This window comes from Macrobrachium rosenbergii, chromosome 12 (genome assembly GCF_040412425.1).
Source record: "Macrobrachium rosenbergii isolate ZJJX-2024 chromosome 12, ASM4041242v1, whole genome shotgun sequence".
NCBI classification, from domain to species: domain Eukaryota; kingdom Metazoa; phylum Arthropoda; class Malacostraca; order Decapoda; family Palaemonidae; genus Macrobrachium; species Macrobrachium rosenbergii.
The window spans coordinates 99802534-99829057 of NC_089752.1; the positions used below are offsets into that span (position 1 = coordinate 99802534).

General features: G+C 39.1%; 1 protein-coding gene across 2 annotated transcripts in view; it reads right to left on the reverse strand.

Annotated features, from left to right (window-relative positions):
• The window catches only part of LOC136843788 (uncharacterized), a 111937-nt gene that overhangs the window by 45125 nt on the left and 40288 nt on the right, over positions 1-26524 (reverse strand). For both annotated transcript variants that reach the window (XM_067112517.1, XM_067112516.1), the window contains exons 5-6: positions 15588-16747; positions 1157-2230 (exon numbers count right to left, since the gene is read on the reverse strand). In XM_067112517.1, the coding sequence (XP_066968618.1) occupies positions 1157-2230; positions 15588-16747 (2234 nt within the window). The remainder of the gene's footprint in view (positions 1-1156; positions 2231-15587; positions 16748-26524) is intronic.

The following is a 26524-nucleotide window of genomic DNA, read 5'->3' on the forward strand; positions in this document are numbered from 1 at the left end:
TTCAAAATAAAGAGATAAGATCCATTTTAAACATTTGCTTTCAAGAATGGACTTGCCTGAGTTTGTTGTCGATAGCTTGTATTGCTATTTTTAGCAATAATTATGCTTTTTATCTTGCCCATGTCCAGATAAATAACAAGGATAAGTCAGGAAGGGCATCCACCTTGCCAAAACAAACTACCACAAGAGCTAATCAGTAAGTGTTAGAAACACATGGAAAATGCTCATTACAAACGGTGACCCCAACTAGGGATTAAGCTGAGAAGAAAAAGATATGTCAATGCACTATATTGCATTATATACTTGTACATATAGCATTATTATCCTCCTCATTCTAATACTGTATTTTTTATGAGAACTTTGTGTAATTATTGTTCCTTCAATTTTTTTTACACAGTAATATATAGCAACACACAGTTACATCAGAAATTACATTTCAGTACCTGTACAATAACTATACAAGTACCAACTAACTATTACTCATTTACTGTATATTCATAATTTCCTGCACTATTTTATGTTTACATTATGTATCACTGTACTATACAATTCTAGATAGGGTATTATAAGCCAATGTTTACACTTTAACACAATTTGGTTTACTATTGCACTGGCTACTCAAAAATTAATTCTGATTTACATAAACGTTGACTAACATATGTTCTGGGAAACCATCCATCTGCATATGTCAATGTCTTATCTGTACTAAAATAAGCCCTCGTACAGGAGTAGCATGAAATTCTTCCTAATTCTAAAAAAGGAAAAAATTTTTTCTTGATAAGCTTTCAATAACAACCTTAACCCTCATAAAAGGGCCAATAGAGAACAACCCCTGTAAATATCTTCACTGTGCCACTGGACAGGAAAGATCCTGTAGACAAAAACTCAAATTGCATAAGAACTACAGGAACTAATTATTTTATTTCAATACTAATTCTTACTTTTGACTGTCTCTGACTTTCAGAAAAGAAAGCAACAACATTCGTTGATAACTGAACACATAATATGTTAACCAATCTCTCAACACTATACCAAACCAGATCAAATTAAATAAATTGAAGGCAAAATACAAAACCAAATTTCCACCATAAAACTATCTAGTACTATATACTCAGGATGCTTTCAAACTATACAGAAGAAAACACAAGGAACTTACATGTTGGTTGCCACTGGAAGGTATGAAACCAGGGCTTGTGCTGGAAGTGGATGGCTCTCGCGAAGGGGTACGAGGCGGTGCACCTAATGGAGGTGGTGGCGTTCGGTGCTGACCAGGGGGTAAAGGAGGAGTCTTATGATGAATTGGAGGCGGCGGTGTATTCATATAATGGGGAACACAATTTGATGGTGAAACACAAGTAGGAACAGCACTGGGAGGCTGACTTGCTGAGAAAGAACTGTGTGTACTACTACTACCATGAGATCCCTGATTACTGATAACAGATGTACTGTGTGAAGAAGTATTTGGTGTAGGTGTCCCTACTGACATAGAAATTTTCTGACTAGGTGATACAGTGTAAGAATGGCACTGAGTAACATTTGTAGTGGTTGTGATATTTGCAGTGGTAGTGGTGGTGGCTGAGAAGCTAACAGTAGTGGTGGTTATAGTTACAACATTAGCTGAAGGAGGGGCTGGTGGATTAGTGCAAGTGACACTCACTGCAGATGATGATACTCCATCAGAGACAGCAGTGGAAACATTTGAGGCAGGTGTGGAATTGCTCATATTAGAAGACTGAGAATAAGGCAAAGCAGTATTAGGGGATATAGTTTGTTGTGGAGGCGTTACTTGTAATGCAGATGTTTTACTACAATTTCCAGATGCATCCAATGGAAAAACCTGAACAGTGTTTTGTGGAGGCACCTGAGAGTTTTTAGGAGATACTGCAGAAGAATTTGGAATATCATCTACAACACATGATGTTTTAGGCTTTATGTGATTTGGTGTTCCAGAAGGAGATGGATGATCTATGGCAGTCTGTGGGCTTGCTGAAGAACTGTTACAAACAGATACATTTGTGTTACTTTGTGGTGAGCTACAATAACTCAAAGAATAAGGAATGTGATGAGAATGCAGAGAAGATTGTGGAAGAGGGGTGGGAGGTGGATTGGAAAATCCATTTGGGCGATGGTTAGCGTTAGTCTCCAAACTGGGCAAAATTCGGCGAAGTTTAGCCACAGCGGCCTTTCCCATACCCATGTCCAACAGTTCCCGATCACTCGCCCGCCTCAGCTAGAAAAAATTAAAAATTATTTATTTATTTTATTTTTACAGAACTACAAATAATCTTTATTAGCAGTAATTTTCTAAAAAAAAAAAGTGAGAAACTACATCAACAAAATTCTTGAAACTAAATAAATTTTTACACCTTCATAAACTCCAAAAATTACCTAAGTACACTTGTAGCAAGATTATCAAGCACATTATCAGTTTCAAAATTAAAAGATACACATTCAAAAAAATCAGTTTTCAAAATATTCATATTGAATAGTAAATTTCAAAATACACATAAGGTCAAAAACTATATCATTACATTTATATATATATATATATAAAAATATATATATATATATATATATATATATATATATATATATATATATATATATATATATATATATATATATATATATATATATATTATATATATAATATATATATATATGCCTTGATGGCTCAGTTGGTAGAAGCAGCAACCTCAGACTTCATAGAAGTCTGTGGCGAGGGTTCAATCCCCGCAGCCGACCAGTCAGAGAAGGCGGACACTTTGCTATCCATGTAGACACCCCGGGATTACGTATGTAATCAACGGATAGGTTTGCTGAAAGCAAATGGGTGTTACAGACTAATACACACATAAACAAAGCCACTCCAACATCTAAAAACATAACAGACACCTGACACGTCTCGAACTGTTGACCTACCCGCCCAGTTCTCCTTGCTGCTGGGAGAAAGGGAGCTGGGGATTTGGTACAATACATGTACATATTTGTTACCGGGGTCTAAGCGATGTCAGGCAGGGCAGCCGATCGAGGCTACGGCCTACCCCACCGCCAAATCAAAGTCCTTCAAAAGAAGGCATCGTGCTTACCCCATATAAAATGGGAAAAAAGCACATTGAAACGAAGAAAAAAAAATATATATATATATATATATATATATATATATAATTTTTTTTGGTGCAAGATTATCATGAAAATTCAAAAAGCACATTCAAAATCAGTTTTGCATATTCACTTAAAAGTAAATTTCAAAGATACACATGAGGCCAAAAACTATGTCATTACATTTACTTCAATATAAATAAATAAATATATATATATATACATATACATATATATATATATGAGGTACACAGCGAAGCAAGGGCTTCAACACCACCATGGATAAAATAGAGTTAGCTTTCCTCTATGCATCAGTACTTCATATTAGAACATAATGATTCAAGTACTTTTTCACCCTTATGGGATGCAGAAACGTGGGCCAACAGACTCCCTTGTGCAAGGGCGCCTCTCCATTGTCCCTTTAAACGTGGGGTGGTACGCACAGGGGGTATGGGGAGTGAGCATTGCCATCTCTCTCCACCCATCTCCCACTTGGTCTCAGCAGCCAATGAAAATGCGCACAGACTGGGCTATTGGCTTGACGCAGCTCTCATACTGTATGACGGGACAGAGAGAGATGCTGTCCCGTCCTTTCTCTCTGTTCTCTCTTCGCCCACTAACACACTGTTGTCTCACTAGTGGATGCTCTGTTATTTTTTAGTGTATTAACTATGGCTGATAGTGTTGATAATAGTGATCACCAAGAGATTGTTGTTAGTGAAGGTGAAGCTGTGTTAATAGTGATATAAGTTGATATTACAGTATTTTCAGCCTATTATTTTGGTATGCTAATGTTCTTGTTATTATTTTCAATTAATGTAGTTAACTAAGAATTTTATTTTTATTTACCATTAACCTGAAAAAAATTTTGGTGTTTACCATGACTTTTTCTTATGTGCTGTAATGTCAGCAATTAAGAGATGGCAAAAGAAAATAAACTCAACTGCAAAAATCATTATAATCAAGCAAAATAACAAGCCAGCACGCTGCACTTTACCTTACGTTTTATGCTACAGCTTTACTATAACGTATAATAATGCCAAATTTTTGTATATATGGTACACAGATAAATTTCCTTTAAAATGGAGAAAACTAGATTAAAACTGCATGGTTGGTTTCAAAGATAGTGATGTTTGAAAACTTTAAATGCATTTTTACCTTTTTTTTAATATTGAGCTTGCTTATGTTTTTTGGTTATTTAACATGAGTTTTTTTTTTAATAATTATAACATTTATTCTTGTGTATTTTATATTGTCAATAATTATAGAGATGGCCCAAAAAATATATTCAACCACAAAAATCATTATAATCAAGCAAAATATATGCTACAGCTTACGTATAACAATTTTTGGGTATATGGTACACAGATAAATTTCCTTTAAAATGGTAAAAACCTGATTAAAATCTTATGGTTGGTTTCAAAGATACTGATGCTTGAAAACTTTAAATGTGTTTTTCTGTCTGTAAAAAAAACCATGCAAATCAAGTGAAACCCTAAAGAAGGCTGAAACAGCTGGTGGCTTTGGAATGAATGAGTTAAGCAACCCAATAAGCAGTTTATTCTCCTTAAACATCCATCCTTGTGATTCAAAATGATGTTACTCTCAAGAGATTTAAGGAAGCTGTAAGGAAGCTGAGACCAGCTTACTTTTAAAGTATGAATTTGGAGGTGAGCAAATCAATATGAACTACACTGCACACTGATGGCTGTCCTTGTGATGGGGAGCACTGCTGCCTTTGGGAGATCCAAGGAAGTCTGGGATCAGCATGGCTCATGCATTTAAATTTAGAGGAGGCATGAGAGCTTCTCAGTATAAACTGAGCTGGCCATCTATGGAGCAGGAAAATTCATGAGGAAACATCTTGACCTGTGAAAATAATTATTTCTTTTCAACTGATTTTTTGCATTTAATTCTAATTTTGAATTTTTTCTCAATTAGCTTTTTGTTGTACACACTACATAATGAAGTGGGGTCCATTGTAAATCCCATGTAGCCTGAAGAAGGCCACATATTAATGGCTGAAACACATGTTGGTTTTACTGAATAAACTGAGCTACAAAGTACTGCAGCTTTTTGGCAGTTTTCATTTGTTCCTTGAAGACTGCAAGGAACAAACACTGGAGGGAGTACAAAAAATATTAAGAGGCTGGCTTGGGAAGGAGTTTCCTGGGCAGTGGGGGGAGAATGCCATTCAAGATGGGTGAAGAGAGGTAGGCAGGCATTTGTCTTCTTAACAGTTTTTATCTTGAGCTTTTTCATATTCTATAAGAGTTACTGTAACTTGTAATAAAAGAGAGAGAGAGAGAGAGAGAGAGAGAGAGAGAGAGAGAGAGAGAGAGAGAGAGAGAGATCTGATAATGTACTAATACAATCCCCTACATATGTGCAGCCTATAACACACACACAAATACAGTACACACACCTACCTTCCCTTTCTCCCCTATCTTTTCTCATTTTTTATTTGGTGTTTTGTCATATACTATAGTAATTTTCACTGCCTCAAATGACAAAAAACTAAAAAAGGATGAAAAACCAATAAAATTACAAAGCGAGAGAGAGAGAGAGAGAGAGAGAGAGAGAGAGAGAGAGAGAGAGAGAGAGAGAGAGAGAGAGAGAGAGAGAGAGAGAGAGAGAGAGAAACACTTTTGTGATTCTTATTGGCTTCAAAGCACATCACCTAACAAGTCATCATACATTTCTTTATCACTTCTAATTGGCTGATATGGATACATCACCAGTTCAATAGTGAATGGTAGACAGTGGGCAAGCACTCATTTTTTGCAAGCTTTCCTGCTACTGGCAAAAAAACCTACGGCATTACACATTGTGAATTTTGCTTTTTAATGACTGATAGACATTTGCGTTGTAAGCATCTCTTTCTCCAACTGATTACATCCAGAAAATATCAATGCACTCAGTAACAAAGAGCGTTTTTCCTCTTGCTCCAGTTGCATGTGATCAGTCACTTTTTTAATGGTTTGTCAGTGCTTGCCATACACAATGCTTTCCCTGAGCATATGGCTTTTGTTGCAGTGCTTGCACCATTGCAGTTGCTGTTGGTGTTATTTCTGTGTTTTATGTTGTGTGTGCTGTGTATGGCCCCACCTAATCCTAATTGGTTAAGGAAGGTGTTGACCCTTCAAAAGAAGCTTGAAATCATCATTGCAAGAATCGTATCGTGTTGATACGTTAACACTTTGCCTTTCAGCCATTTGCCATGAGTGGATGTAAACAAACCATAGTGCCGCCCTGGTGGCCTGTCATGGTAACATAAATGTTTATGTATTTATGGTAAATTTCATACAGACTCTACTGGAATACTGTATGTATAAGGTACACAATCCTTTATCCAAAATCCTCGGGGCCAGATGTGTTTTGGTTTTTGGAATTTTTCGGATTTTGGAACTGAGGTCAGGAGCATGATCAAACATCACTACTACAGCATAAACATATTTTTTCCCTTTTTCATATTTTTTCATTACAGTTATTTATTCATTATAGTTTATTATTATTTATATTAATATCCTGTACTTTTAAATGAATGTGAGATAATTAAGATCATCAATAATAAAACAGTGGGACAATTAAGACCATAATGTTCACTAACACATTTTTTCAATGGAACCATTCTGTAAAATGAAAAAATATACATGATCAAAACAATTTTAACTCAACTTGTGAATTTTAACGTTAAGTAAGACTATAAAATACATTTCATCATATCGATCTTGGAGAGGGATGTCCTTCATTGTTACTAATGTCATCAGACTGCAGTCGTATATATGAGGACGGTCCGGGAATAGGATTTGCAAGTGATGACACATCACTGCGACAGACTGTGTGGAATTTTTCATAACACTATACAGGCAATCACCAGTTATCGGCGGGGTTCCATTCCCAACAGCGTGACGATAACCAAAAATCGCCAACAACCGAAAATTGGTGATAACAGTGCTGATCCTCAGTTATTGGCTGCGAAAACCGGGGATCAGCACCACTGATAACCGGGGGTCAGAGCCAATAACCAGGAATTGGTGTCGAAAATCCGGTTATTGTTGTCACTAAACAAGCGCTGTAAAACCGGATCCCCACTAACCGAGGCCGCCGATAACTGGGGACTGCCTGTATTAAAGTTATAATTGTTGTTAAATTCTAGTCTTCATGAAGAAATAATATACACCAAATTATTGAGTAACTTTTGCAAGCTGCAGAGAGTGTTCATCTCTTTAATCTCTCGAGGAATGTTAATCCATTTCTGTTTCCTGTTTCCATGCGACTGTAAACAAAATTTATATGCTTTTTGTCTTCCGAAGATGTATTACATATACTATTAATTTTTAAAACATTATGAACACACACACACTGTGTGCATATGTGCTAATACCTACTGGTTAAAGAGACTCAAATTAGCAGTATCTTTTCCTGAGAAAGAGAGAGAGAAGGTGCGTCTTCTACAACAGCAAATACAGTACTGTCTCTGAAACACTATCACCAGCAATCTGTTTTCGTTTATCCATATTAACAACAATTTTTCTATTTCACCTATTATGGGAGGCCTCTGTTTTGTCAAACTCGTACCCTCCTTAGTGAAATTACTAGTTTTTATTGCCCCTTTGTACTTTAAAAATGTACTTATGGAGGATCTTGGTAGCTTAACCTGAGATGCTAAATCAGTCACACAAATGCCTCTTTCATACTTTTCAATAATCTCTTTTCCAAGTTCAAATGTGGTTCTTACCATTTTCTTTTTCTGCTTGTCTGCAATGGCTTTCTTGGGACCCTTGTTTTCATCAAAATACAGAACAAAAAGCCACAAAAACTAAGGAAATAGATCAAAACACTCGAAGCACAGCCAAGTGAGGTTTAAACGACGCCTGGGAACAAAGCCAACTAGCGCCGACTGACTGAAACATGGAACACTTTGTTTACAAAAACCATGTGGTTTATCAGGTCGGATTCCAGTTTTATGTTCAAGCTCTGATGCAAAATTTACTCAAAATTGTGTCGAAATCCGATTATGTCGAGTTCTGATACGGTCGAGGGCCGGGGTTCTACTGTACTGTAATTGCCTTTTGCAACAAGTTTTCACTTTAAAGTGTAATATTGTTGTTTATAAGCACATTTAGTGTTGAAGGTTATGCAGTATTGACAAGGAAAGAGGGAGTAAAGGTGCAAAATTGTTTTACATCCATTAGGTTTTTTTTTAATAACATCTGGAGTTTTACCCTACTAGGCAAGACCTTGGCTCTATTACTGTGAATGAAATACAAGATTACTGTATGTCATTTGACATATCATCACACACAACTTTATTGTTTTTAACTGAATGAGACAGTATGTCATCAATATAAAGGTGTAAGATAGATGGGATGTGGGTGGGAAGCACTTGTGTGTGTTTTTTTGTAAACTTTTGCGCTAATAGTGGAAATGCATACTTCACTGCACCAAGTGGTTTTTTGCTTTTGAATGGCTGACCGAGTATGCTGATGAACATCATAAATATTTCCATCTCTAATTAGCTACATATGATGAGTGTCAATGCACTTTGAAGTAAATTGCGCTTCTCTTCTCTGTCCAGTTCCGCATAAGTTCTTGGTATTCATGTATACAATGAGTGCTGTGTTACTGTGTCGCGACACTTTCCCCTAACTATGCTGCTTTTTTTGCACTGCGTGCAGCATTGCAAATGCTGGTATTGCTGTGTATCTGTTGTATGGCCCTGTTGTTAGTCTGTGCTTACTAAAATTCTCTTCCTCATTTGGCTAAATAGTTTCACAATAATAGAAACTCCAAAGTCAAGGCCTCATTAAAAATGCAGAGTTCAATACACATCTTTCAAAGTAGGACAGAACCCATGTTGACCACAGGACATTCCAACAATGTGGTACAACCCCTTCAGTTGAGCTTGTTCAAATCAAGTAATCAGCCCAGCTGGCTCAGTCAGTAGAGCACAAGAGGAATTTATTTCTAGTGATAGAAATTCATTTCTCGCTATAATGTGGTTCGGATTCCACAATAAGCTGTAGGTCCCGTTGCTAGGTAACCAACTGGTTCTTAGCCACATAAAAATAAGTCTAATCCTTTGGGCCAGCCCTAGGAGAGCTGTTAATCAGCTCAGTGGTCTGGTTAAACTAAGGTGTACTTAACTTTTACTCTTCAGTAATATGATTACTGTAGTCCAAATAGTCCCAACACCTCTTACGAGGGCTATGAAGATGTTGACCCTTCAAATAAAGCTAGAAATCATTGAGGATGGAGGCTGGTTGGTCAAGGGTTCACGTCATGGAGGATTATGTCCTTGCCCTGCCTACCCTGCTGGACATCTAGGATGCAAAGAACAAACTTAAGTATGCTATGGACTCTGGGCAAACAACAACTAGGAATGAGGCCACCAAGGTGATAGTGAAACCTCTCATAATGAAAAAGTTAAACATACCTTAGTTTAACCAGGCCATTGAGCTGATTAACAGCTCTCCTAGGGCTAGGCCGAAGGATTAGACTTATTTTACGTGGCTAAGAACCAATTGGTTACTTAGCAACGGGACCTACAGCTTATTGTGGAATCCGAACCACATTATACCGAGAAATGAATTTCCATCACCAGAAATAAATTCCTCTAATTCTTCAATGGCCAGCCAGAGACTCGAACTTGAACGTAGCAGAGTGCTAGCCAAGAACTCTACCAACTCGTCCAACGAGGAACTTGCCATGAGGGTGAACAGTTGTCTCTGATCTGGTTTCTTCAGCAAAGGGGTTCTGGTGTGCATGTATATGATGCGGAGTTGAAGGCTATTGCAATGAAGCTGCATGGGGTTGCAGACTTAAGGTGTCCAAAGGTTGGCTATTTTGGTTCAAGATGCAACATGGCATTTCCATGGGATGTGGTAAGTGGGAAATATATATACATAAAGTATGCAAAATTGAAAACTAGGTTACAACTGCTACTGTTAATATGAAAGAGGAGACCAAAAGGATTGGATTAAAAGTAAAGGACAAAAAGCATTGTAGTTGGGGTTGAAGTAATAATGCAAATAACCTTTGGAAGTCACACAGTAAGTGAGCTCCAAATGAAGAAGGCTAAACAAAGTTGCGAGATATCTAATCCAGCTCCTACTTTTTCACTAGTCAACTAATACTCCAGCACCATATTTTCTACCTAACCATGTTTTAAAAAGTAAAATAATTTGTCATTTGTATGACTATACTGTATTTCATTATTAGTTTCCAAAACTAAAGAAATACAGTATAATCATACAAATGACAAATTATTTTACTTTTTTCTGGGAACTTAAAGGAGAATAGGGGGAACAATTTAGAAAAGGGGAACACAGAAGTTGGACAGGGTAAGAGTTGAAAATATGTGGGCAGACATGAAAGAAATATGTGTGGGGGAAGCAAAGGAACTGGTGGGAAGGACCAGCGGATATGGTGTTGAGAGGACGAAAGTGGTTGTGGAAGTGGAGAGGAGCAAGAATCAATTAAAAGAAAATCAAAAACATTTAAGGACTGGAGAGTAAGGCATACACAGGGTGCAGAGGAATGGTACAGAGAAGAGGAAAGAGATGCGAGAAGGAGGGTAGGTATGGCTATTGGAAGGGCAGCAGAGCAGTTGAATGAAAGACTAGGAACAAGAGAAGGAGAAAAGGATATCTATAAGATTTCAAACTTGAGGAAAAGGCAGAGACAGGATATGGGTAAATTGGGTGTCATCAAGGATAGAGATTGAAATATATTGTATAGGGATGAAGACATTAAGAGATGGGGAGAGTACTTTGAACAACTTATAAATACAGAAAATGAGAGAGAGGAGATGGGGGAAGCACAGAAGGTGGAGGGACCAGTGATGGAGATTCAGGATAGAACAGTGAAGAGAGCATTAAGTAAAATGAAGAATGGTAAAGCACCAGGTCTATCTGAGTTCCAAATTGAAATTATCAAATTACTAAGTACAGGGGGAGAAATGGATGCTGGATTTATTAAAAGCTATATGGGAAGAGGAAGAAATGCCAAGGGACTGGGAGGAGAGTCTAATGGGGTGTGTGTGTGTGTGTGTGTGTGTGTGTGTGTGTGTGTGTGTGTGTGTGTGTGTGTGTGTGTGTGTGTGTGTGTGTGTGTATATATATGTGTATATATATATATATATATATATATATATATATATATATATATATAGAAGGGAGATGTCATATATTATATATATATATATATATATATTAAATATAACAGAGCATGGATTGAAAGTTTTAGAGAGGATACTGGATGAAAGATTAAGAGAAATTGTAAAGATAAGGCAAGAGCAGTATGGATTCATGAGAGGAAGAGGGATGGTGGATGCCATCTTCATAGTAAGACAGCTACAGAAAAAGAGGCTAGAGGGAAACCAGGAGCTTTATTGTGCATTTATAGACCTGGAGAAAGCAAACGATAGAATCCCAAGAGAAGTGATGTTTTGGTGTTTGAGGAAGAGGAAAGCCCCAGAAAAGTTGGTTAAGCTGGTCGAGATGACATATCAGAGAACGAGCACAAAAGTAATAACAGCAGTTGGGGAAACAGAAAACTTTGAAGTTAGTGTTGGATTACACCAGGAGTCAGCATTAAGCCCATTTTTGTTTGTGCTGGTCATGGATGTGTTGAGTGAAGTGATAAAAAATATAGTGCCGTGGGAGTTGTTGTACGCTGATGATCTGGTGATTACTGATGAGGACCTACAGAGAAGGGTTGGAGAGTGGCAGGAGTCTTTAGAGAGGGGTGGCTTAAGGGTGAATGTGAATAAAACAGAGGTTTTGGTGAGAAGTAGGGAAGATAAAGACAGAATAGTAATATAAGAAAGCAGCAGCTCAATTATAAAACGGGTGGAAAAGTTTAAATACTTAGGATCTATTTTAAGCCAAGAGGGAGGATGTGAGGCTGAAGTGGACAGTAGGATAAAAGTGGCATGGAGGAAGTGGAGAGATGTAGCTGGAGTTGTATGTGATACAAAAATGCCAACCAAGCTAAAAGTCAAGATCTATAGCACAGTGATAAGACCAGTGTTAATGTATGGATCAGAAACATGGGCTCTAAGAAGAAAAGAAGAAGCAAAACTTGAGAGAACAGAGACGAGAATGCTGAGGTGGATTATGGGAATATCGCTGCTTGAGAGGTTGGAAAATGATGAAATAAGAAGAAGACCAGGCTTAGTAAAGATAACGGAGGTGATAAGAGAGTCATGATTGAGATGGTATGGGCATGTGTTAAGGATGGATGACGAGGAGGGAGTGAAGAGGGCTTGGGAAAAACCTATCAGAGGAAGAAGATTGAGAGGGAGACAGATAATTAGATGGCGAGATGAAGTGAGAGAAGATATGGAGAGAAGAGGTTTGGTGGAGGATGATGTCTTTGATATAAGGCAGTGGAGAAGGCCCATCAGGCAACCGATCCCTTACCATAGGGGGAACGGTGGGAACGAAAAAGACTGTATTTCATTAATTTACCTACACCATTTATCTTCATAAATAATCAATATCCACATTTTTTGTAGAATTCTTACCATATTTATGTATAACCTTCTGAAAATAATTATACAAAACTAAAACAACAGACTAACAACAACTAAGTCACTGACAAAAAAATTACTCATTTAAATGAAATGAGACGATGAAAAACAGTACTCACACTAGCGAGAGAACTAGCAGCCCCCTCCGCAGAAGAAGGCTGGCTGCTAAAGTTCTACAAAACTTCCCAAAGGAGGGCAAAGCAACCTTTTTCCTTCACTTGTTAGCTTCGGAAGAAGAAAGGGAGGAGGTGAAAGCTTTCAACGACACAGACAAAGATTACGACGACGACTTCCTTCTCTCCTTGGACTACTACTTGCCGAGTGTGGTCTTAAACCACAGCGTGTGGAGAAGGACGTCACCCAAGATGACACATACAGCAGCACCTGGGGACACTGTAACCAGTTAAGTCGTCATGTTCATGGTCAAAGCAGATACCAGAAAGCCCCTCATAGCCTACAAGTGATCAATAAGTTCAGAGACATTTGGCTCCCACAAGAGGCCTAGAGAGGGTCATAACTCTCTAAGTCTCTCGGCCTCCACAACACCTGAAATAGAAGTTGGGTTAGGTTGTCTTGGTTACACTTATATTTAAAGCATGGCACAAGATGAGTGAGGGTCAACCTCAGCAGAGGAAAGAAACCCTTACTTGGCCTGTCCTTCCCTGGACAGCACCTACACCCTGTGGTTTCCTCTCTAAAAGTAAAGGGTTTCCTCTCTAAAAATAAACTTAAGTGATTCAAGGGTTTTCATATATAGAAACAAACAATCACAAATACAGTTCTAGCAAAAATACATAAAGCAGAAAGCAAATGGTAGTCATGCAGAGAAGTCTTCATACAACAGCAGCCGAAAGCAAAGTGGATAGCAGACTGATGAGTGTGCAGGGCTTCTCCCCTACCATCGGTTACTGATGACCTAGTCTGAAAGTTAAACAGCTGTTCCAGCTTGTGTTCACAAGCATAACCCTATGTAAAGAATGAGTGTGCAGGGCTTCTCCCCTACCATCGGTTACTGATGACCTAGTCTGAAAGTTAAACGGCTGTTCCAGCTTGTGTTCACAAGCATAACCCTATGTAAAGAACAAAGGTTCGTGTTTGTGTAGGAACAAACAGCAATAAGTTAATGGACCAGGTTGAACCTCTTAATTAAGTTTTTGAGGTTTGGCAAATTTTTTTTGCCATCACTATTTTTGCAACTTTTCTGGAAACAAACATTGAATTTTGGCTTATTTTTTTATTTGCAAAACAAAAAATTTCAAACACGATTACACTCCCACCTGTCTCCATCATGGGAGTCTCTTGCTGCCTCCACTCTGGTGTCCCTTCAGAAAGAGGTAGCTGAGCTGTTGGATGAAGAGGGTCGGGGCACTGCGCTGCTATAGCCTCTGCTGTTATAACCCCTACCCTTTGTCCCATCTGTGGGACTCATCTCTGGAAGGACCCACTGTGGAGTGGACTGTTCCCCTGTCACCACTCTCTCAAACAGTGCTTGGAGGACCGCTGACCAAAATTGTGAGCGAGCTTGTACTTCTTGTCACCAGTCCTACTACAATGTTTACGTGTTCTGCCCTGGGACTAGGGCAGAGTAACTCCACTGGTGGAACAACTGAGTTGCCTATCCTCTGAAACTGTGGCGAGGGAGTGATGCTACCTGCCCAAGGTTCACCCAGTCTTCTTGAGGCACTTTTTCCTGCTGTCCTGCTGCTGCTACATGACAAGAAGCTCCTGCTGCTATTCCTCAGCACTGATCTGTCTCCTACATAGCGAGGAGGTCGGACAAGATGCCGATGACACCGAGGAAGCAACAGAGGTGACCGAGGGGGAACGACGATGACTGGTCCTTCTGGTAGTGGAAGACCAGGACTTCCCAATCCTGGTACTTGGAAGGAGGGGGGAAAAGGGACAAGCAGAATCTGCTCTCCAACTCTTCTTGGACAAAAGATTGTCCACATTGCTGGACTCTTTGGACAAGAGAGACTGATCTGATGTTTTGGATGGCCCTTTGTTCTCCACATGGTGGAAGAAGATCAGGGTCTTCTGAAGATCACCTGCTGCTGCATGTTGATGATGGGCACCATCTTTCAACCAGATATCCATGACCTTCCTCAGGAAATCTTCTGCCTTAGGGTTTTCCTCTGACATGGAAGCTGGGGAAGGTACTGACAAAGCTGCTAGGAGAGTAACTCCTGCAGGAGGCCTAGGAGAAGGTGAAAGCACAAGAGGGCAGGGTGATGGGGGTGGGGGTGGTTAAGGGTAGGTTCTCTGGAAGAATTACCCTTCCGACACCTTTTCTCATAGACACACCAATGGGAGGAATGCCAACTGACACACTCCTTGCACATGGCCTCTCTTGTACATTCTCATCTCTGACATGAAAGGCATACAGAGTGTGGATCTACCACTATTGGGGACACGAAAGCAAAAATCTCACTCACATGATATGAAGGTTAACAGACAACCACACACCAAGACAGCCAAGAACAAAATGGGTGAGCTACCCTCAACTTAGGTCACAGGTATGCCAACTCATTAGGCATTTGTTTTTTTAAGTCAGCAGACAGCCACAATGTACTTTGCTGAGTACTCCATCTATGAAATAGTCGGTTCATATTTTTGTCAGAACAAATGACTTTCTGCCAATTCATTGTATTTCCTTAACTAATGTTGACATCTTTATAATCTCTCATATTTGGCCTGGTGTTCAATAATGAAATTTAGCTAATTTTTAACACAAACATTTGAAATATTAAAGATATTCCATCATGTATTAAAAAAGTAAAAAGTGACAAATGGCTTTTTGGTTTTTACATTTCAACACTTTAGACACTGACATAATTTAAAATTTAAAGTTGCTGGATTACAGAGGTCCAACCTGTAAATATATCCCTTTATACACTTACTTCTTTAATGTTAGATAGAGATAAACTAAGGACTTACAAATACTTACTTCTTCAATGGAGAGTCCAGAAAGCACACGAAAGCACTTAGGAAACTTCTCAGGTTTACGTAGTTCAAAATTTAGGATGTTGTTATTAACAGGGTTGTCAACAGCAGACTTGTGGGCTGAACTTGAGCTTTCACTGGGAGCTGATGGCCTAGCACCTGACTGGTTGGAAACTGAGTGGACGTTCTTGTCTAAACTTCCTCCTCCTCCTTGGCTGACTGTGTTTCTTGCATTTGTGATGGCACTTGAAGAACTTATTGTTGATGTAATCCCACTGCCTTCATGACTACTGACACTGTGGGATTTGCATCCGGAAGAGCTTGTTGTGGCAGCTGAGGTTCTACATGTATTATTACCACAATTTAAAGATGGACTCAGGCTGTTTTGCCGTGTTATATTTTTTGAACTAGAAACGGTTGAGGAGGAGGTAGATAAAGCAACAGGTGATGAGTTTGCCGGCCAACGTGAGGAAGAATTCCTTGAATGCCCACAACTAACTGAAACTGAACGAGCTGTGGATGGACTATGAAGATTTTGGTTTTGATTTGCTGGTACTGTTACTGTTTCTATGATTTGCGTTCCAGATACTCTAGTCCGAGAACCAGAACGATCTCCTTGTCTCTGACTGCGACTGCCAGATGCTGGGGGTTTTCCACGATGAACATGACTTGTGACAGCTGGTGACTGAGCCAATACAGGACTGTTAGACTGAACCATTTCATTCAACTGGGTTCCAACAGCAGGAGTTTTATGGACTAACTGTGGGCTTGATGGAGTTGATGACAACGAACTAACAGATGACGTCGTAGACGAAGTTACAAGAGGTAAGGTGGCTGCAGTTGTGGTGGTGGTAGTAGTAGTAGTTGTGTTAAGGCGAGACCAAGGTGAGGAGGCACGACTAGGGCTAAGTGACTGAAGAGGTGACACATATGGTGAAGACTGAGGAGAGCTAAATGGAGATGTAGTGATTGGTGGCCGGTTATGCAATGCCCCTCCTCCCCCATTGTCCTCACTACTTGACCCTTCAGAGATGGGCCCTCTTCCTCCACTTACAGTTCCAGATGGAGTTCCTATTACTGGAGGATACTGGTAATAATGAAAGCTGCCTGGATGGCTACATTGGTATCCTGGTGCTACTGTCAGTAAGTCATTACTCAGTGCAACTGAAAAAAGAAAAACACAGATAAATGTTTGTTGTAAATTGCCAAGAAAGCTGATAGCTAATTACACATATTCTTCCTTTGAAATGAAAATAGCATTACAGGTTAGTAATTCACTTGTTAGTTACATCTAATAATAATAACTTTGTAAATAAACGTGGGCTACTGAGAACAGGACATATTACAAACGAATTTTAAATTTCAAAAACAGGCAAATAAATGTTAAAGATTACTAAACTTTCTACAAAGTCAAACTTTATTTCAATATATAAAAGGCAGAGTACTGTACACTGGAAATGTTAAATAATCTACATACATAAAATGTAGCAATAAAACCAAATTGGAGGTATTTATCATGTTATGTATAATTCCATCTCATTAGTATGTCAAGGTATATTTTCTTGACAAATAAAAAAATGATCCTAGATAAACATGACATTTTTATAATATAGTTTTATATATACTTTTATAATAAAATAAAGTTTTATATATACTTACCAAGTAATTACATAGCTATAAGTTTCTATTAACCGGCAGCTAGAATTTTGAAATTCACAGCAGCGCTACTTATGTTTTGGTTAGGCAACTAACCCTGCCCACTTTCGGGGTAAGACAGGAACTAGCTCAGCAAATGAGCTCAGTATGTTTATGCCTTCCTGTCCTTGCGAGGGGAGGAGGGAGGGCTCTGATCATGTAATAACTTGGTAAGTATATATAAAACTTTATTTTATTATAAAAATGTCATTTTTATATAAGCAACTTACCAAATAATTACATAGCTGAATCCCACATTGAAGGAGATGGAATGCATGGCCCTATCTATTCTAACACATTAATAATTGTAATGAAATGAGAATAGAAAAAATACTAGCACTGGTAAAATGCTGGTTCCTTACCTGGCAAGAGAGCTGCTATAGGAGAATACTGTCCTTTGGGGAGAGGGAAAAACCCAAAAAGTCAGAGAGTTTATCCTCATCCCCAAATATGCTATCTCCTGAGAAGGAGTCAGCTGTGACTTTTGAAAATTTATTAATACGCCCAATTCCTGGCTAGAAGAAGGTCTTTTGAAGGTCCTCCATACATATCTCCTTCGATCAAGAACGAAAGAGACAATTGTACAGATAGAGTGAAATGTTGATCCCCATCAGATGTAACCATTTTGCTATGGGAGCTAAGACTCACATGAAAACCTGGGGAGCAGTGGATAGGCTGGAGCAAAGGGCTCTGAATTGACACACCCTATTCTTGAAAACAAACCTTAAAAACTTCCTCGAGTCCTGATGAACTGGGACATGGAAATATGCGTCCGTCATGTCTATTGGAATCATCCAGTCCCACAGATGAATGGATCCTAGGACGGATTGGCTCGTTTCCATTTTGAATTTGGTTTTCTGTATATACAAATTCAGGGCGCTTACGTCCAGGACTGGCCTCCAGCCTCCTGAGGCCTTGGGGACTACAAACAACCGATTGTAGGATCCCTGAGAGCTGGTATCTCGACCACTTCAATGGTTTCTTTCTCGAGGAGGGATGATACTTCTTGGGAGAGGGCAGACAACCTCTTGAAGCCTACAGAGTAGGCCATCAATATGACAGGCGTGCTGGTTAAAGGAGGCTTCCGTATGAATGGAATGGAGTATCCCTCCCTCAAAACTTCTACAATCCAAGTTTCTGCTTCTCTTGCTTCCCGTTTCCAAAAACAGAGGAGCGGTTCTCACTTACTTAAGGGGGTTTTAGTGGTGGACTTCCTGATTGCCTGAGAGGCGAAATGGGCCGTCTGGGAAAGCCTCTTTGCCTGCCCCTACCCGCAAAAGGGCTGAGTTTGAATGGGGGAAACCGTCCTAGAGGAGAAAGCAGGAGTTTCTCTATGGCGCCTCACAGATTGAGCAAGGAGGTCCTGAATATTTTTCTTATGAAGGTCAGGAGCAATCTGAAGAACTGTAGCCTGTGAGAACAGGTGCTGCTTATCTAATGGGGAATAGAGTAGAGCGGACTTCTGCGAAAGGATCACTCCTTTTTGGTATAGGAACACCAAAGCTCCCTTTTCTTTAAAATGTTCATCGCAAATAAGGAAGCCAGCTCCAGAGAGCCCGTCCCTTATACCCTTGTCGAGGCAAGAAATAACACCCATAAAATCAGAGGCGTAGTCCTCCAGGACATGAAGTCAATCCTTAATTTTGTGAGCAAGGGCACATACTGCCCATTCTAAAAAACTAAGTACCTTGAATACTTTAAAAAGGTGCTTGATCAAGTGGTCCAGCTCCGATGTTGAGAACAGGATCTTTGCAGAATTGAAGGCAGACCTCTGGTTTCTCTTCCCCAAGAGCCAGCTTTCCACTTCATGTAAAGCCTTCGACAGAACCATCTTCGGGAGTCTCATAGAATTAACCGTTTGGTTGTCCATCAAATATGTCGACGCCAGGGAAGCTGGAGCTGCAGGCAAGAAAAAATTAGGAAAGGTTGCTAACCAAAACCGTAGCAACGAAGTGTAAGCAGTGGGAGGGGTGACTGGGTCCACTTCTTTTTCTTCCTCTGAAGAAATGGGAGACAACTCCACAAGAGGTTGGATGTGTCAAAGGGGGCTTCTTGATTAAACCCGACATTATCTAGTTGTTGTTGAATGGACAGAAAAGAAGGGTCCGCTACTGCAGGAGCTTGTTGTGCTGTGACCCGACACTGAGGATGAGGGGGCAGCTGAGCAGTGGCTGGATCCAAAACCCCAATGACAGGAGCTTAGAAGTGGTGACAGGGAGCACTGGTGCCCCAGGAAGCTCTGCAGACAGTGGGCGCTTGGAAGACAAAACAAGGTCAGGAACTAACTGGCACTCATGCACAGAAAAGCACTTGTGCGCTGACGGGCGCTTGGGAAGAGCCGAACTTTCTATTAAAAAACGTTCAGGTGCCAAGGGGAGCTCTGGCGCCACTGGTCACTCCAGTGCCAATGGGCATTCTGGTGCCAATGGCCTCATCACAGAAGCTAATTACTGAGTGAGCTGGCAGTAAAGACTCAGCCACTTTCTTAAGTCCAGGAGAACACTGGGGAGCAACTGAAGGGCACTCAGCCAAGTTCCTAGCCGAAGAAGAGCACTTGTGAGGGGGAACTAGGCGCTTGACTGTCGACAACTGTCCCTCTAATTCTGGGTGATCCTGGGAGAAGTGTTCAGGACTGTCCCAAAAGCTGCAAGACAGTTTAACTTGAGAAGATTCTTTGGACTTTTTCACAGTCACCATGGAGGAATGAGACACTAGTAACACGTCTTTTCAAAGGACAAGATTCGTCTTTAAATGTCATTGGTGCTTGGGACTACAACCCACTTGAGCCAGAAAGACTAGACGAAAGACAACTCACTTCCATCGAGACACCTTTCCAGTGGCAACAGGTCCGAATGAGGGGGCAACCGCCTGTGGGCAGACCCCACCAACCTCCTTTGGGCTACCAGTTTTGGCTTCTCCCAGGTTTAGGGGAGTTTGCCAGGGACCTTTGCTTAGGAGAATCGGCAGGACAGACAGCCACCTCCTCCACTGACACTTCACCAGCATTTTTCACATTGCATTTGTCCATTAGGACCTTCACTGAAGCACCTACCTGTTCCACTGTATTCATTAATAATTCAAATTTCTGGTTGGGGAGTAAGGCGATGGTGGAACAGATTGAGAACTGGGATTAGGTGGATTAAACGATTCAGAAACATTATCAGTCACAGACTTAGCAGGAACCTGACTAGCTAATGTCTTTTTAATGTTGGCTATAGATGCCGATTTCCTCTTTTTGTCTCTGTCCAACAAATGATTATTCAAGGTTTTCCACATTTTGACATCCCAATGCTCACATTCATTACAAGTTAGTCTGACGAACAAATTTGACCCCTACAAGATGTACAGAGTGTGTGTGTGTGTGTGGAGGTCATAAAAGCCTTTGCTGCAATACCTAAAATTCTGTGAACTACAATTGGACATTGCTGACAAATCTAAAGTCAACAAAGCCTAGACTGTCCAAGATCAGTAATATAACAGCCAAAATAGGTAAGTACGGGGCAAAAACAAGCTGACACTGTCTAAATATGCCCAAAAGGTTACCATAAAGAGAATACTTCACCTATTGTAGTAAATACGACCAACTGAGAAGCTAAAGAACTCCAAAATTCGCTGCTGCTAATCGCTGTTGCACAGCCATCAGCTGGCAGAAACATATTGAGCTCTTTTGCTAAGCTAGTTCCTCTCTTACCCCAAAAGTGGGCGGGCTTAGTCGCCTAACCAAACCAATAGTATTACTACCACGAAGTTCAAAATTCTAGCTGCTGGTAACTAGAAACTTATAGCTATGTAATTACTTGGTAAGTTGCTTATATATAACTATACAGCCACCCTGGTGGTTCAAAGTAATGGCTGTGTTGCATAAGGTCTGATATGAAAACTCATTTTTTTTTTTAATATTCTCTCAAATCCTGCTTTATGGTTCAGCATCTCCAAGTTAACAGTATTGCCATACTGTCCCTCATCTAAGACCTTCCAATTTACCACAAGTATCTCAAATTGTCCCTTTAACCTACTAGGTTTGTGATACATTTTGGACATTTAAAAAAACATTCCCTTGTACATTTTGTTCCGTCTGTAACATATGGTACACAATATAGTTTATCCCTATTCCCACTATAACCACATGGCTACTTTCCTTTCCTTTCCAGTCACCATATGCTTCTTGCTTATGATGATTTTCAGTCCTCTCCTGTTCATTCCACAATACCACACCTTAAACATTTGCACCACCTCTTCCTCAGATGTTACTGTAGGTACTGCAGACATTTATCTCAATGCTTCTTACAAAGATATCATTCTTCACTTTTAATCTATTGTTATGGAAACATGTATCACTAGCTTAATGAGGTCTTCCAGTACCATCTGCCTGCATAATGCACATTTATTCATTTGCCTTTGTTCTCTCTCAAATATCTGTTCAAGATCCACAACTGTACTTGGTACAACTTCTTCTTATGTAATACTTTTGTGTAGTTGCCACATAGTAATCCTCCTGTTGCTCAACAGACATAAACCAAATTGACAATTATCAATTCTAAGCATATTTCTAAGTCTTTCTACCAGCACCTTTTCCAATATTTTCATTGCATGCTCAAGTAGTCTATTGCTTCAATTATTTCCACATTGCAGAAAATCCCCTTTCACCTTTTTATACCATTATTGTTAGATTTTTCCCACACTTTTCTTTCTTTAAATCTTCAACAGAAAACACTTATGGACCGAGTCAACAAACTAAAAAACTTATGACGACTCCGAAGGGAAATCAGCCTGAAGAAAGACAAGTTATAGGAAAAGGTGATGAATATATAAATATGAGTGAATAGAAAATAAAACTGATACTGTACACCTGATTTCAGGAGACATCAGCAGAAAGCTGAAATGAATTTGCTCCTTGCTTGAAACACTTGCAGATCAGAAGAATCCATAACTGCACTATGCAAAATACTCCAAATTTTAGTTTTGGCCCAGATACAACTCTTACCAAACTGAAAAGTATCTCCAAGTTAACAGCTGCAAACACGTTTGCAGCTGCACCCCGCTAGGTGGTAGCAATCAAAAACAGCTGGGTCAGGTGACAAAGTGCAGAGGATATTTGTTGTACGTTTTATGCAACACATAAAGAACTCATTTTATGTCTATACCGCAAGCCAACATTTCGAGTTAGCAAAATGAACCCGGTTGATGAAATAACTACCCAAGAGTTTTAGATGAGTTGCCACCCAAGACCACACTAGAGAAAAGTACTCCAAACAAGAAAGTTAAAACATCTACAATACACCTAATATCTTGAGAGTGTCACTATTTAAAACCATGGCTCAACTTTTAGATGAAACTTGAGGAATCTAGATCAGGGTGAATACCATTCCAATTGGCTGGAATTGCAAACATAACTTTCTTGAAAGCTAACATCACGAACAACTTAATCCATCTCCACAAATCAAATTATGTCTTGATCAGATTACAGTCTGAACAGATGACCCCACAGAAAACCTACCCCTAAAGATATTATCCTTGTAACATCTATGGTGAATACAAGGTCAAGACGGGTGCCACATTGCTGTGTGGGTTCATTTATTAACTGCTTATAACCAGAAAGTGGAAAAATTAAAAACAGCAACACCATGATTATCTGTGGCAGTGTGTGATGAGCATTGTAATCACCAACAAAAACAAAACAAAGCTTTGGAGTCTGCTTTCTGAACTGCTGGCATATTGGTAGGCAAGCAGCCATAAATAGTCCTTCAAATGTGGGTTACTATAGCTAGCAAAAAAAAATTGTCTTCCACAGACTTTAACCACACTCTTTGAGATGTGGGAAACCATTTCTAATATACAGAGCCATTCCATGGACCCCTGGAATAGCATTACACTGAGTAAATGGGCTCCTTAAATCTTGAAATCAACAGTTCTGAAGTATCACAAATTTTACAAAAGTATTTCAGAACAAAAGATACCAAACCTGAAAGCAGCAACATCCAAGTCCTTTTTACATATACTGTATAATTCACAGACATTGCTATATAAAATGCAACATTGCTATGGTCAATTCTGTAGACCAACATTAACTTAAGTTCAATAATGCCAGAAAGAAGCAATATGTAAAGCAATATTACTTGCAAATTTAACAAAAACAACAACAGGAACATCATACACATATAAAATCAATACTGAAAAGTGTATGCCAATAAGAAAAAATTATTACAGGAATGAAACTGGAATGTAAGAGCCAGCAGGGACAAACACATCTCCAGATTTGCCAGATACTGAAGGATGGACAGTAGTGGCGGTTTTGAAACTGAAGTGATGGGTGAAGAAAAAGAAAATAAGGATACAGCAACCTCTTGCTAAACCACCATGCATCCTTGTCCCTTTTAATAAGCCTGCCCTATACACCATTTGAAAAACATGAGGAAAAGGGAACTGACAGAAAAGTTCACTAAGAGTGTACCATAAAGCAAGGGAACTCCAATCTAAGAATGTGGAAGACCTTGTTACAAAGGCTATGACACTGTCCATGAATGAAGAACAATTGATTTATTTCCGAGTAGCCTTCTCCAAGAAGAGATGCCTTCCAGGCTAGTGAGTCTTTTCTACATAACAAGAAAGGGCAGATAAAAAAGGATAACATGTGTAGGGTGTTCAGCGGTAATATGTGTTTGTGTAGGGTATGTAACGAATATGCAACACTAATATGAGTTGGTATAGGCATAGCAAAAAAAAAAGTCTCAGACAGGGACCCAACAACAGACTACTGGCCAGCCTTAGAAGGGACCACTCTCCTAGTTATTTCTCTCCTTTTATCAGTATCAGGTTTTCACATACAGTATCTTCGTCGCTCACAGACGACCAACTCTCTGGTTGCTTTTGGGCAATTTGTTCTTCTGATGGTCCTGGGGCTCTTTGATTTTTCAAATTCCCAAGGGGCCTTTTACCTCATGACAATTTATGTTCACTACTGATCCTTCTATCATGCCAATGTCTGCCAATTCATGTTCATTTTCTTCTTTTGGAAGGTTTCTAAAGTACTGCCTCCATTATTACAGTATCTATTCACAAATTTAATTTTCACCAATTCCTTTTTATATACTGTCGCCCTTTTACAACTTTTTCATCTTCTCTCAGCTACTTTGCTATTCCTCAAACCTACCCATATTTGCCCTTGCCATTACCTTTTGAAAAACCTCCCTCTCTATTCCCTGTATGCATCTCTCCTTCTTCCTTTTTGTTTCTTATTTGTCACCTAACATACCTTCTTCTCTCCTCCTGCCATTTATATTTTTTAACTAGTTCATTTTTTTCATCTTTCTATTCCTAATTACATCACCTCAGAGCAATCTTTGTTGTTTTAGACAAGCCTCACCCATTATAACAGTCTAATCCTTTCCTTGATGGATTTCAAACATTTCATCTCAATTAAGTAAGTTCTACTAACTAAAATTATGCAAAATTGTATGTACCTCTATTTAAGTTAAATACTTTATAAAGTTTATTGCATTATGCATCTTTTTAAAAATGAAATTTTTTCATACAAATCATATGCTTATAATCACACATTTTCCGAGTCAAACAAGCATTCCATATGCTTTAGTCCCCCTTATTTAAAGAAAGAAGGTGGAAAATCAGTGATGCTATTGCTTCCTTTTAAGCATGTCACAATCATCTGATTTAAATATAAGAGAATTTACAAAATAGTCTAAGGTAAGTGCCGAGACGTGAAATTATTCAAGTATTTACTGTACATAATGCTACATATTGTACCAGTTCAGTACTTTGTAGAATACATAGCTGTACCAGAAAAAGCCTCTCGACTCACCTAACACTGGGCTAGTCTTCCAAGCCCCAGTGGTGCTAGTAAAGACTACAACTTAAGCTGTAAAGTGTTTTTAAATCTTACTAAAACATTTAGTTTGTCAGTAGACATTATTTCTTTCCGATTTCCAATACCAAAAATCTTGACCAGTAGTCATTCTCAAATGCTTCAATGTTTATTACAAGATGTGCCTCATTCAATTTCATTATTGGAGATGGACTAGTCAAGTATCAATTTCCACTCTTTAATCATCAGCACCTGGCGTTTTGATTCATAAAATGTCGTTTATAAATTCATCAAGATATTTGCCCATGCCTACCATGAAGCTATTTTAAAGCATGGATAGATTCCTGTCTTGTGGGTCACATTAGGGCTTATGCCATGGTCTTTGCTACATCTGTTGAGACTGGACCCAGCACTCGAACAGAGCTTGCCATTGCGCTTTTACCTTAATCGACCATGTCAACAACTTGAATTCTGAGGGTGAAGAAGTATACTATCCAACTTCATCCTTCTTCAGGTTTTATGAAAGATCACTTGAGAGAGGGTAGGGAGAAAAAAAACGAGCAGGTAGGAGATAAAAACCCTAGCTTACTTACATTTAGAGCAACTACCTATAGCTGAGTTAAATAGAAACACAACCTGTGGCTAAACAGCACAAGTGTTCTAAAGTTCCTGGGGTGCTCGCCGCACTCAGATATTGAGACTATACACAGCACTGACATTTAAAAATTAACTTACAAAAAACCTGAAGTCAACACCTCAGCAAAGCCTAATGTTTAATTAATCTTGGAGCAGTAAGACTGGCTTCAAGAGAGTAAAATCAACCAAAGTCACAAGACAGCTGTCGATGTAAACATTCTCTCTCTCGGTACTTTATTATTTGCTTTGACGTATGAGCTGTATTTCTCTCTCTCTCTCTCTGAGATAGATTTTTTATGTATATATAGCATGTATATTTGTTTTGTATACTATAGTTGTATGGATAAATGTGACGTTACTTTGTTATTAATTTTTTCATGTTTTCCATGCTATAATTACAACTTTTTGCACATCTATAGTAAATTATTCAATTTTTTAAAAGAATACATGTGGATTCCCAGTCTTTTCTCCATCCTTCGGAGCATGGGGGGTGTAACCTAACTGTCAATTACCTTGACATATTGACTGCTAAGAGGACAAAATGCTGCCCACTGATAATCCAATAAAATACTGCTACAGAAGGACATTGAAAAATCTCTCTCTCTCGGTACTGTAATGAAATATGAATTACTGTATGGTATTAAGCTAACTTTTAAATGCAATTAAAGTGCTCTGGGAGCATGATTTTGTCATATTTAGGGTTTAAACTCCAGAAATAAGCATTTACTGTATGTATTACCATTTTTACTAACCATACCAAACTTATGCGAATCCTCGTCTTCCATGAGGGG